A 22034-nucleotide genomic window follows, 5' to 3' on the forward strand; every position below is an offset into this window, starting at 1 on the left:
GAGTCTTTAGTAGATTTTATCCATATAACCCAAATAACAAAACAGAACTTTGTGAAATGGCAATATCTGACTAGTATGTAGCACAAAGTAGCTTTGAAACTGAAATGAAATGCTGTAGAGGTCCTTCTGCTAACTGCATGGGAGAAGGGAAGGGAAGGGATGCATGTACAGTGGTACCTCGGGTGAAGTACTTAATTCATTCCAGAGGTCCGTTCTTAACCCAAAACTGTTCTTAACCTGAAGCACCACTTTAGCTAATGGGGCCTCCTGGTGCTGCTGTGCCGCCGGCGTGCAATTTCTGTTCTCATCCTGAAGCAAAGTTCTTAACCCGAGGTACTATTTCTGGATTAGCGGAGTCTGTAACCTGAAGCATATGTAACCTGAAGCGTATGTAACCCGAGGTACCACAGCTGTAGAAAGAAGTTTCACTGTTTATTATTATAGTTCATACACATAGCATGAAACAATGTTTCGGACCACAACTCCCATCATCCCTGACCACTGCCCATGCTGTTTGAGGCTGATGAGAGTTGGAGTCCTACACATCCGGAGAGCACCAGTTACAGAAGACTGGTTTCGTGTTAAGTCTGAACCAGCTCAAAATCTCAGTGTTGGAACTTTTAGCAGACAGATCTAGTCACATGTACACTTCAAACCAGATTCTTCATGCTTATTTAAAATAAAAAAAAATGGAGGGAGGGAGTCTAGGGTTAAAATGCTGCCAAAACAAAAGCTTTGTTGTTGCTTTAAAAGAAAATGCTTCCGTGCAATCTATTGAATAATCAGTTTGGCAGGAAAATAAAGCAAGATTGCCATGAAAAGAGCACAGATGCACAGTGGCCCCCCATTCTGGATGCTCCTCATATTATTGCTCAGAGATCTCTCTCTTCCTGGAGAATCTCAACTAGTGCCTCCTGCAGAATGTAGCCATCGCTTCCTCTTTCTTTCTCAATCTTATTTATTTATTTATTTAGCAGAAAATGTAGCCATATTGGGCAGAGAAGATGATCCTGCCCTCCCACTCTCCTTATGGGAGGTGAGAAACTCAGTGGGGAGGTTTAGAAGGTATGGTGGAGGCTGGAATGTACAGTAATAATGAGACGACAAAATTGGCATGAGAAATTATGTGTGTATATGTATTCCTAAAATACTTGTGCTGGCCTCTGGTCAAAAAAAGAAAAAAAAGAAGAAGTCCATATGCAGAAAATATCTTCCAAATTTAGTTTATTAATCAGGAGCAAGAGGCACAATTTCTTTCTGCATCACAAGCAAAATGAACATCTGTTCACTTTTTGTCACATAGGTTTTTAATGCATGTGGGTGGGTGTGAACAGAGCCCTTGATATGTAATATTCTTCCCATCTGCACACCAGGTGGCACTGCATAGTTAATCAGAAGATAATAATTGGCACTAGGTGATTACTTACTTTTTAGGGATAAGGGAATAAATCACTCTTGCGACATAAAAAAAATAAAATAAAGTGCACCAATGCTCAGACTTTTAATTTCTCTTTTGCTGCCCAATTTGGTAACGATCAATGAGATTATCTGATGACACTATTGTTTCCAATGGTATGTTAATTAGAGCTGAACAAATGCAATTACAGAGAGGATCTTTCCATGAATGGTTTGATTTGCTCTTTCTGATATAGTTCTGTAACCTTCAGCTACGGAAAATTATATAGCATTTGAGCAGGAGGGAAGGGGGAGAATGTTGTCTGTGCATTCATTTAAAAAGGGCTACCTAGGACACAATAGGATTCACTGCCACACAAGACCTCTAGGCAGCTAAGAAAGGAGTAACAGGTGCTATAGCAACATCACAGCTATATACAGAGGGAAGAAATAATGGGTCTGACAAAGCCAGCCAAACCCCCATGAAAGCATCTCACAATTTAGAGTTGCAAAAAGCTGCCCGATAACTGCATTCACCCCCTGCAAATGTAACCATTCCTACAAAGACTTAAGCTGTGAATGACTCGAGCAATGAGCACTTCTCTAGGCAAAAGGAGCTCCTGAAACTCACTTAGAATATTCATCAGCCTGGCTTCCTTTTATTGCCCTTAGCCCCTTTCCAGCTCTGCTCCACGCTTCCTCTTCGGTGGCCTTTTGCAATAGTCAAGTGCTGTAGGAATGCGGCTCTGATAAAAACCACTAGCACAGAATGGTTGCGGTTGTGCAAGTTCTACAGAACAAGAGAAATGGAACGAGTTAGGAGTCTCTTTGGGGAGTCACAGTTTTGACTGCATTATCCCAAGAGGAACTGCTACCTCATTGCACTCCTCAGACCTCCAGGTAACCGAATTTAAATGAACGGTATTAACTTCTTCCTACTCCGACTGACATAGATTAATTCTGAAGTGTTAACACCCACAGTTACCTTTGTTTTGCATAAAGACGGGAGAGCCATTCAGTTCATATTTTAAAGCAAATGTAACCTGAGTTGCACGTGTGGAAACAAAATGGGAACTGAAACACAGGTGTCCTTTGAAATTTTAACTTCCGTTTTGAGGTGCAGTTCCCTGAGTGAAAAATGTGTAGAAAACCATGTATGCTCTCTACACACTTATGCCCTACACATGAGTAGCACATGGATAGGGCTCATGGTGACCCGCAAAAGAAGATTATTCATTAAAACAACTGCAAAGCCATTTTTTAAAAATGTGAGCAGCCAGGAATTCCATGAAATGCCCATCTAGTTGTTGTTGTTATGGATATAAGTATTGTGTCTGTCATCTTGTCATCTAATCAGCTGCAAAGCTGGCCTGTGGTCTTCTGTGAAAGAGATACATAGCTATGGTGGTACAGCTCAGAATGGCCTGCCCCCATCAGTATCTCATCTCCCTGCAAAGCTGAACAATTAAGGGAGAGTCCTGGTCAATCTAGAAATGCTCAAGGGAAAGCTTTGATGTTTAAGCAGAATAAAAGTTTCTGGGAAGTTTAATTGCCCAATTAGTGGAGTGTGTGTGTGTGTGTGTGTGTGTGTGTGTGTGTGTGTGTGTTTGTGTGTTTAAAAAATAGAAAAACATTTCTGCTTTTAAGTAAAGGAAATCATCCCAATATAGTTCAATGCCAATGTCTCCCACAATCAATCATTTTGAAATATAGACACACTGGGCTTCAGGCAGCACAATGGTCCTTCTGTGTCTGAAGAACGAAGGAAGGAGGGAAGGAAGGAAAACCAACTGGAATTCAAAATTAATTATAGAAATGAAGGAGCTAGCTGTAATTGATTGTTTCTGGGGTATGTGAGGAGTGATGTTATTTTAACTAGGTTATGCGCCTCCCATGGCATTTATTATCACTGATTGTTGTATTTCACTCATACACACACACACACACCCTACCTTATTGATTAATTTCTAAAGTTTGTGGCATTTCCCTTTAATAACTGATAATGAAAGTGACGGCAATTACACACAAGACACATGTAGCTTAGAGTGAATGCCTACAAATGTCGTTTTGAAATTCAGGGTCTCCAAGCCATATATTTTAGGTTCCAGCATTTGCTTGTTTAAAAACACCAATTATGTGCAATTAATCATAACAGAAGCTTTTAGGCTAACAAAGATTAAAAGCAGGTGATTCCTTAAAGCAGGTAGTGCCAGGGCACATTGTATGGTTGTTACCTGGTGACGGCCACAAAAATTTCCTGTAGTGGCTTTATCTGCACAGAAAGCCACTACAAGCAGCAAACAATTGAGGATTTTGTTCAGTTCTTAATAGTGGGATGAATAAAGTTTCCCACTAGCAGTGCTTTTTTCAAGGGATATTGTTAAAAAGTGTGGCACTTACTGCAACAATATCACGGTGCGTACAGGCACCTCTCTCTCTTTTGGTTAAAAAGTATGACAGTTACTATACCAACTTCATGGTAAATACCAGCACCTGTTTTTCCAGAGAGAGAAAAAGGACTGACCACTATACACTATTGGATGTGAATGTCTCACCACATAGAGCAATGCCCATTATATGAGATGAGGGTTGGTGGGAATTCTGACCTTCTGACAACTGAAACCCCCCCCCCCCCAACACAATGCAAAACAAATTTGCAAAAGGAAAAAGCAGCTGTGATCTCCAGCCGGTAGAAAAATCAGCTCCCTGTGTTTGGGATCTCATTTGCCTGGACCATGGTGATATCAACAACCAACCATCACCTCTATTTTCACTCTCCAGTGTAAATGAATATGAAGAAAAAATGCAACCCAATGAAAGAAAGCAGCTGCAGATTTGAGGATAGGGTCCAAATGGAATGAGAGAGAGGGAGAAAGCAGGGGAAAGAGAAATGAAAAGCACTGGGAAGAGAAAACCAGGCTTACCAATCCACACAGCTGCAGTTAAATTTCCATACATTGTCAATTTCCAGCACTCTGTGGTCAGCCACTTTCATGTCCAAGGGCATGAAAGCTACCCTGGAGCAAATGGCTATTCACAGCTCCACAGCAAATCACTCTCTGGTCATCTTAACATATCCTTTACGTCAATAATGACCTAAGCATTCACTGTAGACCAATCGTCCAATGGTCACATGCTAGTAGCAAGTGTGTTCAAAGCAAAAGGGGATGTTTGTGGCTATCCCACAAACTCCCTTACACAAGCACACATATGTAGAATACAGGACCCTCTCTCACACAGAGTCTGCATATATTGTCCACCTCTCTTGCTCACTCCTCACACACACATCCCTCACATGCACTAACATGATGAAAATCATGCACTCACTTCTTTCCCTGCTTCCAGATTTCCAGAATTATTTTTTACCATGGTAGTGGTACATACAGGACAGAATCATTTGCAGCTCACATGTCATAATCCTGGCCTTTCCCTTATTGCACCTGCAAGCTCGTTCTCACCCCAAGAGGGATTTTGGTTTTGAAAATAATCCTTCTAGCACCACTGGCCACCCTTATGCTGGCCCACTCCAGAACAGGCTTTTAGTGGGGCACTTCAGTAAGAAGGAATGGCAGGATTGTCCCAAGTCTCTTGTTCTGGATCTGGAACTGCAACACGATCAGTGCTGAAGGGGGCATTTACATGCTGCCATGCTTCAAGCAGCAACTATGCTGCAAGACATCTGGGGTTGGTTTGGAACCTGAAATGTTTGGTGGGATACATTAGGCTGGGCTGTATGGCACTGCAGTTGGAAAGAATTCAGGTTTAAGCATCTTCTTAAAGGTAAAGGTAAAGGGACCCCTGATTATGAGGTCCAGTCGTCAGTACTTCTATTTATCTACTTGCACTTTGACGTGCTTTCGAACTGCTAGGTGGACAGGAGCAGGGACCGAGCAATGGGAGCCCACCCCGTCGCAGGGATTCAAACTGCCGACCTTCTGATCAGCAAGTCCTAGGCTCTGTGGTTTAACCCACAGCACCACCCGCATCCCAAGCAAGCATCTTCTTACGGTACACCAATTCTTTGCTTCAAATTGCATCCTTCCAGTGCCAAGATATATGGAATAGGGGAAGAGGCAAGTGCTCTGCAAAGGCACTGGAATATAAACAACTAAGCTACACATTGCTCCTCAAAATCGGTACAATTCACCACCTCTACACTGCCAAGATACACCCTTTCTTGTTGCCTTTCAACTCTATGAAACTGGTGGGTTGTCTTCAAAACTTGCTTTGATATTTTTCATTACCAGCACCATCATCAATCACACTAGTACCAGGAAACACATGCGTAGTGGCTGTACCAATCACACTGGCAGCAACTGGAGTAAGCAGCAAACAGGCATGGACAAACTCACAATAGGTTTCCTCTAGAAATAAAGCTCACATGTTTCATAATGCAACAAAGGACTAGGACAACAACCTTGCTGGCATTGCATCCTCCCCATGTGGATTTGAGACCATGTAAAAGTGAAGGTGCATGGAACAGAAGTTGTAAGCAAGAAACCTTTATAGCATAGCACAACACCACAACGGCTCACTTAATGCAACTGTTAAAGTATCAACCTTTGTTTCCCATTTCCTGACTTTTTGGAGGTTGAGTCACCTTAATTCTGGTCTCAGACCTTTGGTTTGTTTGGATTTTATTTTTTTTAGAATAATTGGATAAGTATATTTTGTTGCTGCAGGAACCTGTCCACGATGCACTTTCATATCTAACTGGACAGAAGTCCTCATTAATGCCAACTATGGGGGGCAGGAATTGATGCCGGGGAAATTCAAACTGGGAAATTCATCAGTTCAATCCATTATTCTCACCACAGTCACCCCATTTTCACTAGTGAAAACAACCGCTGTTTTGCAAATGTAAAAGAATGGCAGCTACTCAAGGCAGTCTTAAATGCAGGCTATGATGATGGAATGGATTCATCATAAAGGCAACGTGAGTGAGAACAGCTATAGCTCAGAGAGAAACCACCTGTTTTGCATGTATAAAATTCGGGTAGTGGAACCGGGGAAAGAACTTCTTCCTGAATCTCTGGAGAGTTGCTGTCTTTCAGAGGAGACAATAATAGGAGAGGTGGGTTCAATGGTTTGACAGAGCATAAGGCAACTTCTTATGTACATTCCACTATGAGATCAGTATTAACACAGCAGGTCAAAAGGAAAGGAGCTCTTGATTTCTCTTTTCCCCTCGCAGACATTATTTCTTGTCTGTACACCTCACAAAATCCCAGCTGTGCCTAGCCGAGTAATCTCAGAACAGAGGAAAGATTGCTGATAGTTTAGCCTAGCTCACGGTTACAGAGACAACCAAAGCTCTTTATGTATTCCCACCTAACTTCTGGGATTTCCCCCCTCCCTGAGCAAAGGGTGGGATGAAGAATGAAGGGTACATGGTTTGTCAGATGGATTAAATCAAGAGGGACGGTAACCTGGCACGTTGCCTCATGTACAATTATCAAGAAATATGACCCCATGGAAATTCCTACGCGTGGAAGGTCTCAAACAATGAGAGGATTTAGGATTATATAAATCACAATGGCCTGTAGTATAATCACATGAGAGAACAAACCTGGAAAGCTTATTATACTGAATACCCAGATGGAGAACAACAGTTGTTGCTGTACTAAGAATTACCACTCTTGTAATCAATAACAAGGAAAAAAGAACAGTTGGGCAACTTGTTTCTTATTATGTTCACTTAGGCAACGTCTAGATCAATAAAGAGCATTAAGTCTCATACCACTCTTGGCTCTGCATACTCAATTTGCTGAGCGTATGCTGGGGAGGGATTTGGTTGTACATTCACAATTTTTTAGCAGATAAACATGCATTCCACTTGGAAAGCCATTGTTTAAATGCCGGGCAATTTTTTTGTAGCATATCGAGACAGCCAAAAAAAAGGGGGGGGGGGTCTTGGTGAAGTATGCTAAATATATATTTTTAAGAAAATGAAAAGCATAACCAGAGAGGTTATTGCTTATTGCCCCTAATTTCTAGTAACACTTATTGTTCCTAAGGTTGACATCTAGGCCACCTTCAAGGAAAAGAAGCAATTTTGGAGTATAGAAAATGTGTGTCTGTGGTGTTGCCCATATACCTCGACATCTGCTAAGATCAGAGGAACTTCAATATTTATGCTTTCTTCCTATTTCTTCCTCAGTCTGCTCACTGCATGTATTCAAAGTGCTGGTTTTGACCTATAAAGCCTTAACCGGCTCAGGACCACAATACTTCAAGGACTGCCTCTTTTCGTATGAAACTACCTGGACCCTGAAATCATAATCTGAGGCCCTTCTTCATGTGCCTCCTCCTCAAGAGGTTCGGAGGGTGGCAACACAAGAAGGGGCCTTCTCTGCAGGGCCCCCTGTCTGTGGAATGCTCTCCCCAGGGAAGTTCGCCTGGCTCCTTCGTTATACACCTTTAGTCGCCGGGCAAAAACAGTCCTTTTTAACCAGGCCTTTGGTTCACATCCTATTCCCTGTTAAAATGTGTTGTTGTTTTTTGGTGGTGGGGCTATTGGGTTATTGTTTTTATTTTTATTTTGTGGTTTTATAACTTGATTTTATTCTGTGAACCACCCTGAGACCCCTGGGTATAGGGCGGTATAATAATAATAATAATAATAATAATAATAATAATAATAATAAAAGCTAACCAACCGGGAAGATCCAACAGCTATTTGAATGATAGTGAAAGATAACCACATGTAAGATAACCATGGATCTCTTGATCTGGGCATTGCTTTCTATGTATGGTGAATATTGGAAGTGAATGAACCTGAGGATGATTCCAAATGGGGAAACCAAGCCAGATGGGTGGGGTATAAATAATAAAATCATCATCATCACCATCATCATCACCATCACCATCATCATCATCAAATCTCAATGTACGTAGACATGTGAGTCATTAACGTCAAAACAGCCCTGCTCTCTCTTTCTAGGTAGTCAATTAATGATGCTTTTGTCATGATGGTTTTGGGAGATTCCTTCTACCTTGTCTTAATGGCAGGTGCATTGAATTTGCAAGAGATACATTGCAGGGACATGATGTAGCCCCATGACATATTATAACTTTTGCACAGTTATAACCCTATGAGTTCCAGTTCCAGTTTCAATTCAACAAATTTGCACAAGAACGTGCATAAAAACAGCATACTTTGTTTTTAAATGATGCATACAAGTGTTATAGCTAGCATCGCCGCAGAAGTTATTTCTGTGCAGGGAAAATGCCTCTTTCAGATAATACTTGAGATCTGCATTCATAAGCACAATATTAAGAATAATGGATGGGATCCATTGGGTGCCTTTGCATTCGTGGAAAGGCTTTTGATCCAGCAGACACTTTCACTAATAGGGGGGGGGGGGAGGGAAGGCATTTTTGCAGATTCACCCTTGCCCCTGAAGCTCCTCATATCTTCTTCCACCCTGTTCAGGAGGGTCCCTCAAGTCTTTGGAGCAGGTTGTGGGAACTGAAAGGAATTGGCAAAAACTGCCTTCCCTGTTCTTCCACAAGTAGAGATATCCACTAGATCAGGCACAGGCAAACTTGGCTCTCCAGATGTTTTGGGACTACAACTCCCATGATCCCTAGCTAACAGGACCAGTGGTCAGGGATGGTGGGAGTTGTAGCCCCAAAACATCTGGGGGGCTGAGTTTGCTTATGCCTGCACTAGATCAAAGGCTTTAACATGGGTGCAAATGTAATAATTGGGTTATACCCTTAAAAAAATACTGCCGAATCACCTTTAGTCTGTTGAATCCAACTAACTAGTTTACCAAATGCTTAATCTCTGCTTTCTCTATTTGCAGACAGAGCTAAAGTCTTGAACCAGAAGCTTGAAAAGCACATGGGCAGGCAGAACAGAGCCCACAAAAATAATAGTGTACATCCCTTAAAATTACAATTATTGTGGTTTCTAAATTATATATACTACTATCGACTCACTCACCGTAGTAAACATTAAGGGAAGGGCTACCGAAAAAAACAGTATGTTCCCTGTGTGTGTGTGTGTGTGTGTGTTTTTAAAGATAATGTTGATCCTGCAATCTGCTGACATTAATTTAGCATAAATAAGTCCCCTAAGGATTTTGTTACTTAATGATCATATTGAGATCTTGACTAAATTAGTGACATCTATTAAATAAAGTGCTCCTTAGGAATGTGATAATTGTACTAGAACATATTGATTCAGGTTTTATTAACTCTGTCCCTAATATAACACAGCAGCCATTGCCAAAGCCAACACCGTTTCATACTTCCACAGCCCCAGAGAAATATTTCATGTAGGTAATAGGCATAATTATATATTGGGGAAAGTGGTCGGTACCAGAGAAGGTTGCATTAAAACTAGTTAGAGGATGGCGAAAGCTCCTCACATGCTAACGGTACCACTTCGTGAGATTAGTGTTTAAAGGTCTCTTGCTGAGACACAGGAACACGGCCCGTTTATTACAGCATTAATCATACATACAATACTTCCAGTAAAACCAAGTACAGAGGAAGAATGATGAATCCCTACCAATTCCAATAAAGATTGCTTTGTAATCATCTTCCTTCAAGGCAGTGAGCGTCAATCCTTCTGCCGAAAGCCCTCTGCCGCAAATTATCTGAAAGATAATATTAGGAAGCTCATCATCACTTTATCAGTCACTTTTAAGCTCAAGACATTCAGAAGCTTTGTCCCGGTCATTCAATCAATCATTTTAAGAAAATATAAAATTCCACTAAAGGCCAAAGGACTTTTTTTAAAAATGTTGTTGACCCTAGACTTATATCTGAGCCAAGACTGCGAACATATAGCAGAAACTGATTAAATACTTTTGCTGGTTCTTTATGCCCACTTCTAAATGCAATTCAAAGTGCTGGTGCTTACCTGTTCACTTTCTATGGTGGGCAGTCTTGCAGCTAAGCTGCAGGCCATGCCAGTGATCTGATGATTGGCAGGGCCAGATCACCCAGCTGCTGGCAACTGGCTAATAGGCATTATTATTATTATTATTATTATTATTATTATTATTATTATTATTATTATTAATAATAATACCACGCCCATCTGCTGGGTTTCCCCAGCCACTCTGGATGGCTCCCAATAGAATATTAAAAACAAAATAAAAGATCAAACATTACAAACTTCCCAAAACAGGGCTGCCTTCAGATTTCTTCTAAAAGTCCGATAGTTGTTTATTTCCTTGACATCTGATGGGAGGGCGTTCCACAGGGTGGATGCCACTACCAAGAAGGCCCTCTGCCTGCTTCCCTGTAGCTTCACTTCTTGCAGTGATGGAACCACCAGAAGGCCATTGGAGCTGGACCTCAGTGTCCCAGCTGAACGATGGGAGTGGAGACACTCCTTCAGGTATACTGGGCCGAGGCCGTTTACGGCTTTAAAGGTTAGCACCAACACTTTGAATTGTGCTTGGAAATGTATTGAGAGTCACTTGGGCCCACGCCCAGGAGGGAATAAATTGTGGCCTGCCCCAGCTCTCCTCCTCAGCCTTCACCGGACACCTTTGCTCCTGTACAAACTGGCCTAGGTACTGAGGTAACTTTGAAGGCCCTCCTTCAGGTGCCGCTGGCATCTGAGGTTAGGCAAGCAGCATCAGGAGTGTCGTGCCCCATTTATGACATCCTCACAAAAGCTGCCCTGGTACCAACCTTAGTATTGTGCTTTTTTTAATGTAGTATTTTACCATGCTATCACTTAGTCTCAAAAATAAAAGGACCGCCAGTAATCAGAGCATGAGGTCTTGCTGAACTTTGAGTCGCTCCGTGCCCTTACACTGCTTCCTCCTCTGCTTATGCATTTCTAAACTACATGCGTCTTGTTCCACTTGTTAGTGTCCATTACTGTCATGGTTCTCTTAAGCGATGTTTGAAGTTGCTTACTGGAACATGGTGAGAAAGGACATAAAGAAAAGTCAGCACCGAAGTGGACTTTAGGATTTAGAAGGACGTATCTGTAGTAAGAATGGAATGCACAGATAAAATATGGAATTTGCTATCACAAGATATCCACCAAGTTGGACGGCTTTAAAAGTGGTTTAGACAAAATGGTGGAGGAGATGGCTAACAGCTACTATTCATGAGGACTGTATGGCACTTCTAGGGACAGAGGCAGCAGGAGAGGATAGTGCCCCTATGTCCTGCTTGTGGACTATCTATGAGTATCTACTTGGGCACTGGAGAAAACAAGAGGCTGGACTAAATGACAGGCTTTTAGCCTGATCACACAGAGCTCTCGTTATATTCTTAGGAAAAGGTGTGGGTTGTTTTGATTAGCAAATATTTGTATTTGAGGGAGAAAGTGTAATGATTTTACTGACACACCTACTGCATACTGAAATTCTAAGAACACCCTGGACCTCCAACCAGAAGGATACTTCCTCCTGCCAGTGACTCCGTGTCTTACAACCTGGTTTGCTTTTGTGAAAAAATATTTTAAGAAACAGGTTAAAAATAAAGAAAAGCTTTATTCCCATCCAAGCTGGGGACAGCACCACAAGCACATACACACACTGCACGTGTTGAGCCGTCCGCAACATTGAAGTGAGTGGAAGATCTTTGCTAATATGGAAGCTGAAGGTATATATCCAAGACCCTTAATTCTTGGTTGAGTACACGTTAAAAAATCATCTTTCCCCCTCTGTTCATTTAAAAGACGTTGTATAACTCATAATTATGAAATGATAACCAAAGCACAGTTGCAATCTTCCTCAAACAGATACTTTATATTCACTGGGAACAAAACATAAATCATTCTAATTTATCATACAATGATGTGGATTACACACACACACTTGGGGTGGTGGGATTTAGTATTCTTTAGGCCTAGTCCTGTAACTTTCAAAAACCCAAATTATTCTTAGAAAAAGAATTACATGCATAAATAACTTCCAGTGCTCAAGACAATATTGCATTCTTCATCTGAGAGCACCGCAATTACTCTGATTTTGCCGAGGAAAGAGTTCTGTGCGGTGGATATGCAAAGAACTGAAAGAGATCTCTCCATCATACTCATTAAGGGCCACGATAATATCAGGGAAAATGAAAGGCTTTGGAAGTATTGCATCTTAACAGTGTGCCAGCATATACTTTGCTGCTTAATAGTTTTATTATCATGATATTAGCTCCATGCAAATGATCACATACGTACATGGACAACATGAAGTACGATAATCAATTTAAAAATATATACCACAAAACACGAATAGGCGAGTCTTTTCAAGGAAGTTTAACAATCATGCAGGGTCCCCCCCCCCAAATGTATTATTAATGCTCCACTTAGTTACTGTGCAAGACAGGTCTTCCCCCTGTACACATGATATCTGTACACATTGTAAGAAAATGGAAAGTGTCACGGATTAATGTTTTTTAACTAATATTTAACTTGCATAAAAGGAGGAAGAGGGGGCTGGAAACAGCAACACCGCGACGTGATTAAAGAAATCAAATCCTTCCAATAGCTACACTGAACCCCTAAAGCAATTTAGGTATTTGTTTCTTACAGACAATTAATCACATGCAGGCAAGCCAGATGAGAACTATTGATTGCCCTTTTCCAAACTAGTGGCATTCAGACGGCAGACAGACAAATGCCCTGAGCAAGAGAAAGCATCTTCCTCCCTCTGCCTGGTGTAGCTTTTAATTGTTCTTCACTAATGTGCATGACATTTTGCTGTTAATCTTTGGCAGAGCTCGGCTCCCTTTTTTCCCTGCGAGCTATACCAAAGCAGTTTATATTTTTCATTACCTTCACTCCGAGGTCTTTCATAAGCTCAGTTTCGAAATGTACTACATCATATGGCAGCCGGAACTGGGGGATTTCAGATGTACTAGAGAGAACAAATAGAATAGAGCTGATGAAACATTTCCCAGCTGTTTTACAAAAGAGAAGGCATCCTGGAATATTAAACATTTAAACACACAAGCACAGAGAGACAGGCAGGGCATACTTAAAGCGGCTAAACACAAAGTAGGAAGTGCACCTTAAAACTTGCAAAAGCACGGCTAATCTAACGAACAGACAGCAGATACCCATGTTGGCACCTGTGGTATAAACTCAAGAAAAATATTTCAACCCATGTAAAAAAAATAAGGCAGGCTGAAAAATTATATGGCATGCTATATATATATAAAAGCCACTTAGAATAAGAACTACACACTATATAGGCAAATGAAGTTTATATTTATCTTTTACCTAAAAGCAAAATATGCCCATTTAAACCAAAAAATATTTTACAAAGACTTGCTAAAATTGAATATGTAAGGAGAAAAGGGTAACCACAAATCTCCAGTGGTTCAGATCAGGTTCAGATCTGGTCTGATGCAGGTCACTAACAGCTGTATATTTTTGAATATAAAGACCTCAGCAATATTCAAAGGGTAACGACAGAAGTTTACCGTAATGCTCCTGGATAGATTGGAAATGTTACCTATTCTTTCCCCCCAATACATTTGTTAAGAAGTAACTGGCACATCAGTTTCACCCAACCTGGGATCAAGATTGCAAACAGTTCCTTGTCCTCCCCTTTACCTTCTTTCCTGTTTCCATAATACACACAGGTTCCACTTTCCAAATGCTCACTAGGCAAAATTTCACTTATCCAAACATAGAGGATTATGCAGAAACCGCACTAAACACACAGCTGATTCAGATATCTAAACAGCTTGCCCACTTCCTTGTTTGTGCTTTGCTGGTCGATGGCAGCCAATTTCCAGAAGAAACCACAGAGAAAATGCGGGTGGGCAAGAGAAAGATCAGCCAAATCAAAAGATCAGGAGAGATTGAACATATAAGTTTTTCTTTTGTCTCTCTTTTGCTTGTTAGAATCATAGAATCATAGAGTTGGAATAGACCACAAGGGCCATCGAGTCCAACCCCCTGCCAAGCAGGAAACACCATCAGAGCACTCCTGACATATGGTTGTCAAGCCTCTGCTTAAAGACCTCCAAAGAAGGAGACTCCACCACACTCCTTGGCAGCAAATTCCACTGCCGAACAGCTCTTACTGTCAGGAAGTTCGTCCTAATGTTTAGGTGGAATCTTCTTTCTTGTAGTTTGGATCCATTGCTCCGTGTCCGCTTCTCTGGAGCAGCAGAAAACAACCTTTCTCCCTCCTCTATGTGACATCCTTTTATGTATTTGAACATGGCTATCATATCACCCCTTAACCTCCTCTTCTCCAGGCTAAACATGCCCAGCTCCCTTAGCCGTTCCTCATAAGGCATCGTTTCCAGGCCTTTGACCATTTTGGTTGCCCTCCTCTGGACACGTTCCAGTTTGTCAGTGTCCTTCTTGAACTGTGGTGCCCAGAACTGGACACAGTACTCCAGGTGAGGTCTGACCAGAGCAGAATACAGTGGCTGCAGTCATTTTAGGTAAACCATGGTGGGAGTGGGGAGAGTGATCATGGATTAGAAATGTTCCCATAGGAAACAATGGGAAACATTGGCTCATTATGGGAGCAATCACCTAACAAACGATTTCCTGGGGTCACATTGTGTTCAGAAAGTGTGACCTGCAGGTATCTGTGTTAATCTGTGGTACCTCAGGTTAAGTACTTAATTTGTTCCGGAGGTCCATACTTAACCTGAAACTGTTCTTAAACTGAAGCACCACTTTAGCTAATGGGGCCTCCTGCTGCTGCCACACTGCCGGAGCACAATTTCTGTTCTCATCCTGAAACAAAGTTCTTAACCTGAAGCACTATTTCTGGGTTAGCGGAGTCTATAACCTGAAGTGCATGTAACCTGAAGCGTATGTAACCTGAGGTACCACTGTATTTCCGTTCCTTCACCAGCAGTTATTCACAAGCCCCAAAAACAGAGATGAACATACCCAGGTAAAAAAGGTAAAGGTAAAGGACCCCTGGACGGTTAAGTCCAGTCTAAGGCGACTATGACTGGGGTTGCGGTGCTCATCTCACTTCTAGGCCGAGGGAGCCAGCGTTTGTCCACAGACAGCTTTCTGGGTCATGTGGCCAGCATGACTAAACCACACCGTGACAGAAACCGGAGCACATGGAAATGCCGTATACCTTCCCCCCTATTTATCTACATGCACCGGCGGGCTTTCAAAATGCTAGGTTGGCAGGAGCTGGGACAGAGCAATGGGAGCTCACCCCATCGTGGGGATTCGAACTGCGGACCTTCTGATCAGCAAGTCCAAGAGGCTCAGTGTTTTAGACCACAGCGCTACCCGTGTCCAGGTATCCCTCTTCTAGACCAAGCCAATACATGCCAGCGTGTACCCCTCAGTTCAGCTCCTGTGTCCCTCCATAGTTCTCTCCTGGTTTCTTCTTTCTGCAGCAACCAATAGTGCTATTTAGAACTTTCTAGTAGTATTTCAAATCTGCTTTAGTCCTTTTCCCTCTCTTGTAGTCTCTTTTAACTCCAGCCCTTCAACTTGCTGACTCCACAAATGCTTGTTTCTAGCTTGATTTATATACTGAATTTTCACTTCCCCTCCAAAACCTTTCGCCAATCAACAAGGTGACTATTCTCCTTTTAAAGCTTCTGATTCTCCTTAACTGCTAGGTTCTTAGCATGAACCTTGGATCTGCCTGTAAACGACAAGCCCATTGTACAAAGCACTCTCTTACACTTTTAGCCTCCCTGTAAACTTTTGACCCTCCTGTGCATGGGAGCCTTTAAAGCAAGCAAGCAACCGTTTAACAATCCAAGTCTTTCAACCAAAAACCAAACACAAAATGGCTGAAAGTTTTATCCTCCATTACGGTAAAATGTACTGTAGATTGCTTAAGCCTACTACCTTGAATATGTGGCATCAAACTATTGAGGAAATTGCTAAGAAGAGTAAGAGGGTCTCTGCTGTGCAACTACCAACATTCTATGGCCCTTCCTAATAATTTATTGGCCACTTTTATGCTTTCAAGCTTTATGTTCATGCTGTTCCTTTCCTTGAGGCTTTTAACTTCGTAAATTGCCTAGAAATCTATAGCTATACAGTTGTACCTTGGAAGTCAAACTGAATCTGTTCCGGAAGTCTGTTTGACTTCCAAAATGTTCAGAAACCAAAGTGTGGCTTTCAATTGGCTTCAGGAAGCTCCTGCAGCCAGTCGGAAGCTGTAGAAGCCTCCTCAGATGTTCGAGTTCCAAAGAACTTTCACAAACCAGAACACTCACTTCCGGATTTGTGGTGTTCGGGAGCCAAAACATCCGAGTACCAAGGCGTTCGGGATCCAAGGTACAACTGTATGATAGAAATCTATAGCTATATGATGGTGGAAGAACGCACATGGAATTAATTTATTAAAATGAACAGTCTGATTCTGTTTTCAGTGTTGCTACTAAGCAAAGGCTAAAAAAGTTAGAAGTGAAAGACTGAACATCAAATTCGCTCCCCAAATGCTATCCATATTTGGCTTCAGTTATTCAACATACTGAATAAAAGTATATTGTTTACAATAAAAAGATGAAGTGGGGCTTTTTAGGGGGTGAGGGGATTTGATACTTAGAATGTATATTTTGCAGAAAACCATGCCCCTCCCCAAACTTCAAATTGTTGTAGTTGAATGATGAAAACATGGTGTTCAGAATGCTTTATTTCCAAATTTAATTATACTTTATATAATTCTGAGCACAATTCAAAGTGTTGGTGCTGGCCTTTAAAGCCCTAAACAGCCTCAGTCCAGTATATCTGAAGGAACGTCTCCACCCCCATCATTCTACCCGGACACTGAGGTCCAGCGCTGAGGGCCTTCTGGCGGTTCCCTCGCTGCGAGAAGCCAAGTTACAGGGAACCAGGCAAAGGGCCTTCTCAGTAGTGGCACCCGCCCTGTGGAACGCCCTCCCACCAGATATCAAAGACAACAACAACTACCAGACTTTTGGAAGACATTTGAAGGCAGCCCTGTTTAGGGAAGCTTTTAATGTTTGATGCATTACTGTATTTTAATATTTTGTTGGAAGCCGCCCAGAGTAGGCGGGGTATAAATAAATTATTATTATTATTATTATTATTATTATTATTATTATTATTATTATTATTTCCAAATTTAATTTAAATCTACCTTAAGCCACCAACATAGCCTTCCTTTTCAAATATGGTGATGTTTGAGTAGCCCAATCGAGCCAGAAAGGTGGCACAGCTGATGCTTGCAGGCCCTGCTCCAAGAAGAGCTATCTTGGCATGGTAGGCTTCTGGCATTTCTTCTGGTGGTGGCAAGGATGGACTTCTACTCTGAGGAATATTCATTGCTCTGAATACCTGAAAAGGAAATGCATTTAAGTAGTTAATGAGTACAGAAGACAACACCCCTCTCTTCAAGCCCCAACAGTTAACTTGTTTGGAAAATGTCCATTCGTAGAGTTTGTCATCACATATGAAAATGGCAATTCTCATAATATTCTTTATTGGTTTTCGTTTGCACACTCCATATATACATATTATATTACATTTCACATTTACACCTGCTTCCCAGAGCTGACTTCCCTCCTTCCCTCTTCTGGCCTTTTATATCACATCTAACTTTTTCGCATTGTCTTCATCCATTTTGTATATTATTGTCCTTCTTTCGTATTTGTCAATAGAGTGTCTATAGTCAAATAAATCCTCCTGTATATACAATTCTTATTGTCTGTCTATATTCATTTACAACTACCATTGGTTACATTAATCACATTGTACATTTTACTTTTGTTATTTTCTTTATCCAGAAATTTTCTTTGTATTTCACATTATGAGGTTTATTTCAGTTCTACTGGTTTCAATATTTCACCTTATCCTTCCTATGTACGATATAATTTTTTCCCATTCTTTTTGAAATGTTTCATCACCCTGTTGTTGAATTTCCCCCGTTAATCCAGCTATTTCTGCATATTCCACTACCTTCTGTCGCCATTCTTCTACTGTTGGTACTTGCTGTTGTTTCCAAACCAGGTTTGGAAAATGGCAATTCTCAGTGTTAAGCATCAAGGAAGTTCACCGCACAGTGAACACTGAAGTTGCAAACTATCCTTAGGGAATGTATTCCAATGACTGCCAATCACAGACAACTGCTGCCAGGGACTGGCAGGTCACTGATGAGTGTGCACCGGGAGAAAGGGGGCTGGAGTCTGACTCAGAAGAGGGGGTCACTGATTTGTGGGGGACTGTTCCAGCCAGGAGTCAGAGGCTGGGGAAGCTTCAGAGCTAGAGAGTGGAGCACAAGATGGGTAAGAAGAAGAGGCAGGTCAGGCAAGTGAAGGGCCCGATGCAATGCCACCCTCTCCTGAACCACTGTTCCCCGGAACCAGGAGGGGATTGAAATGGGAGGAGCAGAGAAAGTTGCCACGCAGGCACAGTCTTTGGTTCCAGGTGCCCAATCTGTCAGGGGAAGATACATAAACTGGTGGAAGGGGAATGATCACCTGTTGCTGCAACTGCTCCATAGAGTACAGACCTGGGAATAGCTGCCTAGACACTAGATTGGTAGGCACAGGTATCCAGAGCTGTAGAAACAATTGTGTTATCTTTGACAATAAAGAATCTGTGTGTGCATTCCTTTGGCTGGGAAGCATCCTTGACAACTGCAGAGAGTTTGAGATTTACTTGCCAGTTGCTTCACTTTTATCTGTTGGGTCGCATGATGGAAGATTTGGGGGGAGCGGGGCGGTCAAAAGCAATGATAGCTGGGGCAAGCTATGATACTTACTTACAACCTAAAACAGGTTTCATGGAAGTGAATTCTACTTATTTAGAATGCACTTCTAATCAAGTGTGCTTACAATTCCAGTCCAGGTGAATAAATAATATAGAGCTTATAACAGAACCACATAGATATCACAGTTATTAGATTCCACACACGCCCAGCCCCTAAAGCCCAGGACCAGAAGCATTTATTTGACAGAAGTAGACCAAACCAAGAGTCTAGTCAATTGTAATTTTAAATGAAGAAAAGTTGAGCATGACTGCAATGTAGTGGTTGAGAGATCATGCAGCCATGCAAGAAATTCTAAAAATTCAAGGCTGAGTGCTTTGCTTTTAATTTTGCCTTCTCGTGCATATGGCTCTCAGTAACAGTACAATATAGGGTTTAAAAATAAAAGACCTATGCTGACCATCTATGATGCTCAGTCAGTGTTCCACGCTGTGAAGAAGTGTGGGGTGCTCTTTCATAATTATTTATAAATGATTTTAATAGTACAGACCCTATAAACAGATATACATTTCCACTATCTTCTAAATCAGTATTCTCCAAAGTGGTGCCCGTCTGTGCCCGATGTTTCAGAGTATAATTCTGTTCAGTTCCAGCTATCATGGTTAATAGTCAGAGATGATGGGAGTTGAGGTCTTCAACATCTGAAAGTCATCAAATTAGGAAGACCTATTGGAGAAGTGCAGCATTATAGAAAGGAACACGATTCCTACCATTTACACAGCGATGCACTCCAGGTGGAATTGTGCTTTGGGCCTGGTCTGAAAGAACCAGCTAGGGCAGCAGATGCTAAAACAGACAACAGAATGCTAAAACATCTGCACAGGCTATCCATATACTACCAGGTCAGGTTCAAGGATCTTGCATGCCTTTTTAAGACTCATGGGACAATTTAAACAATGCCCGGCAAATGCCAGAAATACAAGATGCTAATCGGCAAAAACAATTTGCGTTTGTGGCACCTTGATGATGACCATTTGCACTTATCTACCTGCAAAGCCAGCGTGATGTCTTGTTTTGTGCTGCGTTACTGGCACAGCCAGTCAATAAGTCTCCCACCCTATGCACTTAATCTGCTGGCACAGTATGTTTTCAATTGGGCTGTAAATCTTGCAATGCACAAAAAGGCAAGGACCACAAACCATTTAAAGTGCCACATGGAAGACAAAGGGATTAACCCAGCTTAATTGCTTTATAACAGCACAGTTTAAGCACTTAGGCAGGTATCCTACCCGAATGCTTAGGGAAGGCTGCACAAATATTTGAGGCAGAAGCACAATAGGCACTTTGAACTACCGAGGGCAGGAGACAATTCCCTAATTGCTTACATAGGCCCTCCCTGTCATTGCCCCCATACCTTTGCCAAGAAGCAAACCTGGAGGTGAACCTAAAAAATGAAGAGCACACTGCAAAATAGCTTCTTGGAAGTAAATATTACAACCCAGTGGTTTCCAAACTTAGCATATCCATAAAAGCCTTTCTTCAACTCCACCAAGGAACCCTTGCCTGTAAAGACCTGTTGGGACTCAATTTCACCCTACACAAACCAGGACACATTCAACACTTCTCTACACATACCCACTGCAGTGAATGACAGATAAAGGTAAAGGGACCCCTGACCGTTAGAGTCCAGTCACAGACGACTCTGGGGTTGCGGTAATCATCTTGCTTCATTGGCCGAGGGAGCCGGCATACAGCTTCCGGGTCATGTGGCCAGCATGACTAAGCCGCTTCTGGCAAACCAGAGCAGTGCACAGAAACGCCGTTTACCTTCCTGCCAGAGCGGTACCTATTTATCTATTTGCACTTTGATGTGCTTTCGAACTGCTAGGTTGGCAGGAGCTGGGACCAAGCAATGGGAGCTCACCCCATCGCGGAGATTCGAACTGCCGACCTTCCGATCAGCAAGCCCTAGGCTCTGTGGTTTAGACCACAGTGCCTCTCATGTTGGTGCCCAAATTGTCAATCAGGGAGGCCTCTCTACATCATGATCTCAGTAAGAAACCTTATACAGTGGTACCTCGGGTTACATACGCTTCAGGTTACAGACTCCGCTAACCCAGAAAAAGTACCTCGGGTTAAGAACTTTGCTTCAGGATGAGAACAGTAATCACGCAGCAGCGGCGCAGCAGCAGCAGCGGGAGGCCCCATTAGCTAAAGTAGTGCTTCAGGTTAAGAACAGTCTCAGGTTCAGAACAGACCTCCAGAATGAATTAAGTACGTAACCAGAGGTACCAATGTATATGTTTCCATGAAGCCCTAGGGATGCAGATTGAAAGCCATCGCTGCTGCTCAAAATGTTTCACATTATTCTCTCTCAAGGAGATCTGGGATGGAGTTCATTTCATTTATGTTTTATTTTCATCCCACCTTCTTCTCTAAGCTCATGGTTCTCCCCTTCTTCATTTAATCCCCACACCAACCCTGTGAGGTAGGTAAGGCTGAGAGGCAGTGACTGGCCCAAGGCCACCCTGTGAGCTTCGTGGCCGAGTAGGAATTTAAACCCTGGTCTCCCAGGTCTCAGCCCAACAATCCAACCACTACATCACACTGGCTTTCATGACAGACCTTTCCCCCTAATGGAATTAAAGGTCTTCCTGCTTTGTTCAGATGTCCATCAGTGTCATCGTCTCTGGGAAAATGTGCTTGACTACATAGCCCAGAAATGTTCCTACATGAACTATTCTCTCTGCAAGCTGCTTTTCTCTAGAGGCTTGTGGAATGAGTTTCAGTTGCCCCTGAAAAAGAAGAGTAATTGTATTCAAAATATTTGGGGGCTCTGATACTTAAGCTTCCTTCTGAAAAGTTAGCTCACAACACTTTGAGGGTCCACCTCTTGATTTCCGACTGTCCTTTTGTTGCTGCTCAGTCTCTCCTTCTGACATATATTTGCCAGTGCAGTTTATGGCTACAGTAGAAGCGGAACATGTTAATTTTGATAGATTTCGTCTGCTGAAGATAACAAGAAATTATTCAATC

At 42.1% G+C, this 22034-nt stretch overlaps 1 protein-coding gene across 3 annotated transcripts in view; it reads right to left on the bottom strand.

Annotated features, from left to right (window-relative positions):
- DPYD (dihydropyrimidine dehydrogenase) overlaps positions 1-22034 on the bottom strand; it is a 501994-nt gene that overhangs the window by 314527 nt on the left and 165433 nt on the right. For all 3 annotated transcript variants that reach the window (XM_028732753.2, XM_077928465.1, XM_077928464.1), the window contains exons 6-8: positions 17430-17626; positions 13148-13229; positions 9917-10004 (exon numbers count right to left, since the gene is read on the bottom strand). In XM_028732753.2, the coding sequence (XP_028588586.2) occupies positions 9917-10004; positions 13148-13229; positions 17430-17626 (367 nt within the window). The remainder of the gene's footprint in view (positions 1-9916; positions 10005-13147; positions 13230-17429; positions 17627-22034) is intronic.

Source organism: Podarcis muralis, chromosome 5 (genome assembly GCF_964188315.1).
Source record: "Podarcis muralis chromosome 5, rPodMur119.hap1.1, whole genome shotgun sequence".
Lineage (NCBI taxonomy): Eukaryota > Metazoa > Chordata > Lepidosauria > Squamata > Lacertidae > Podarcis > Podarcis muralis.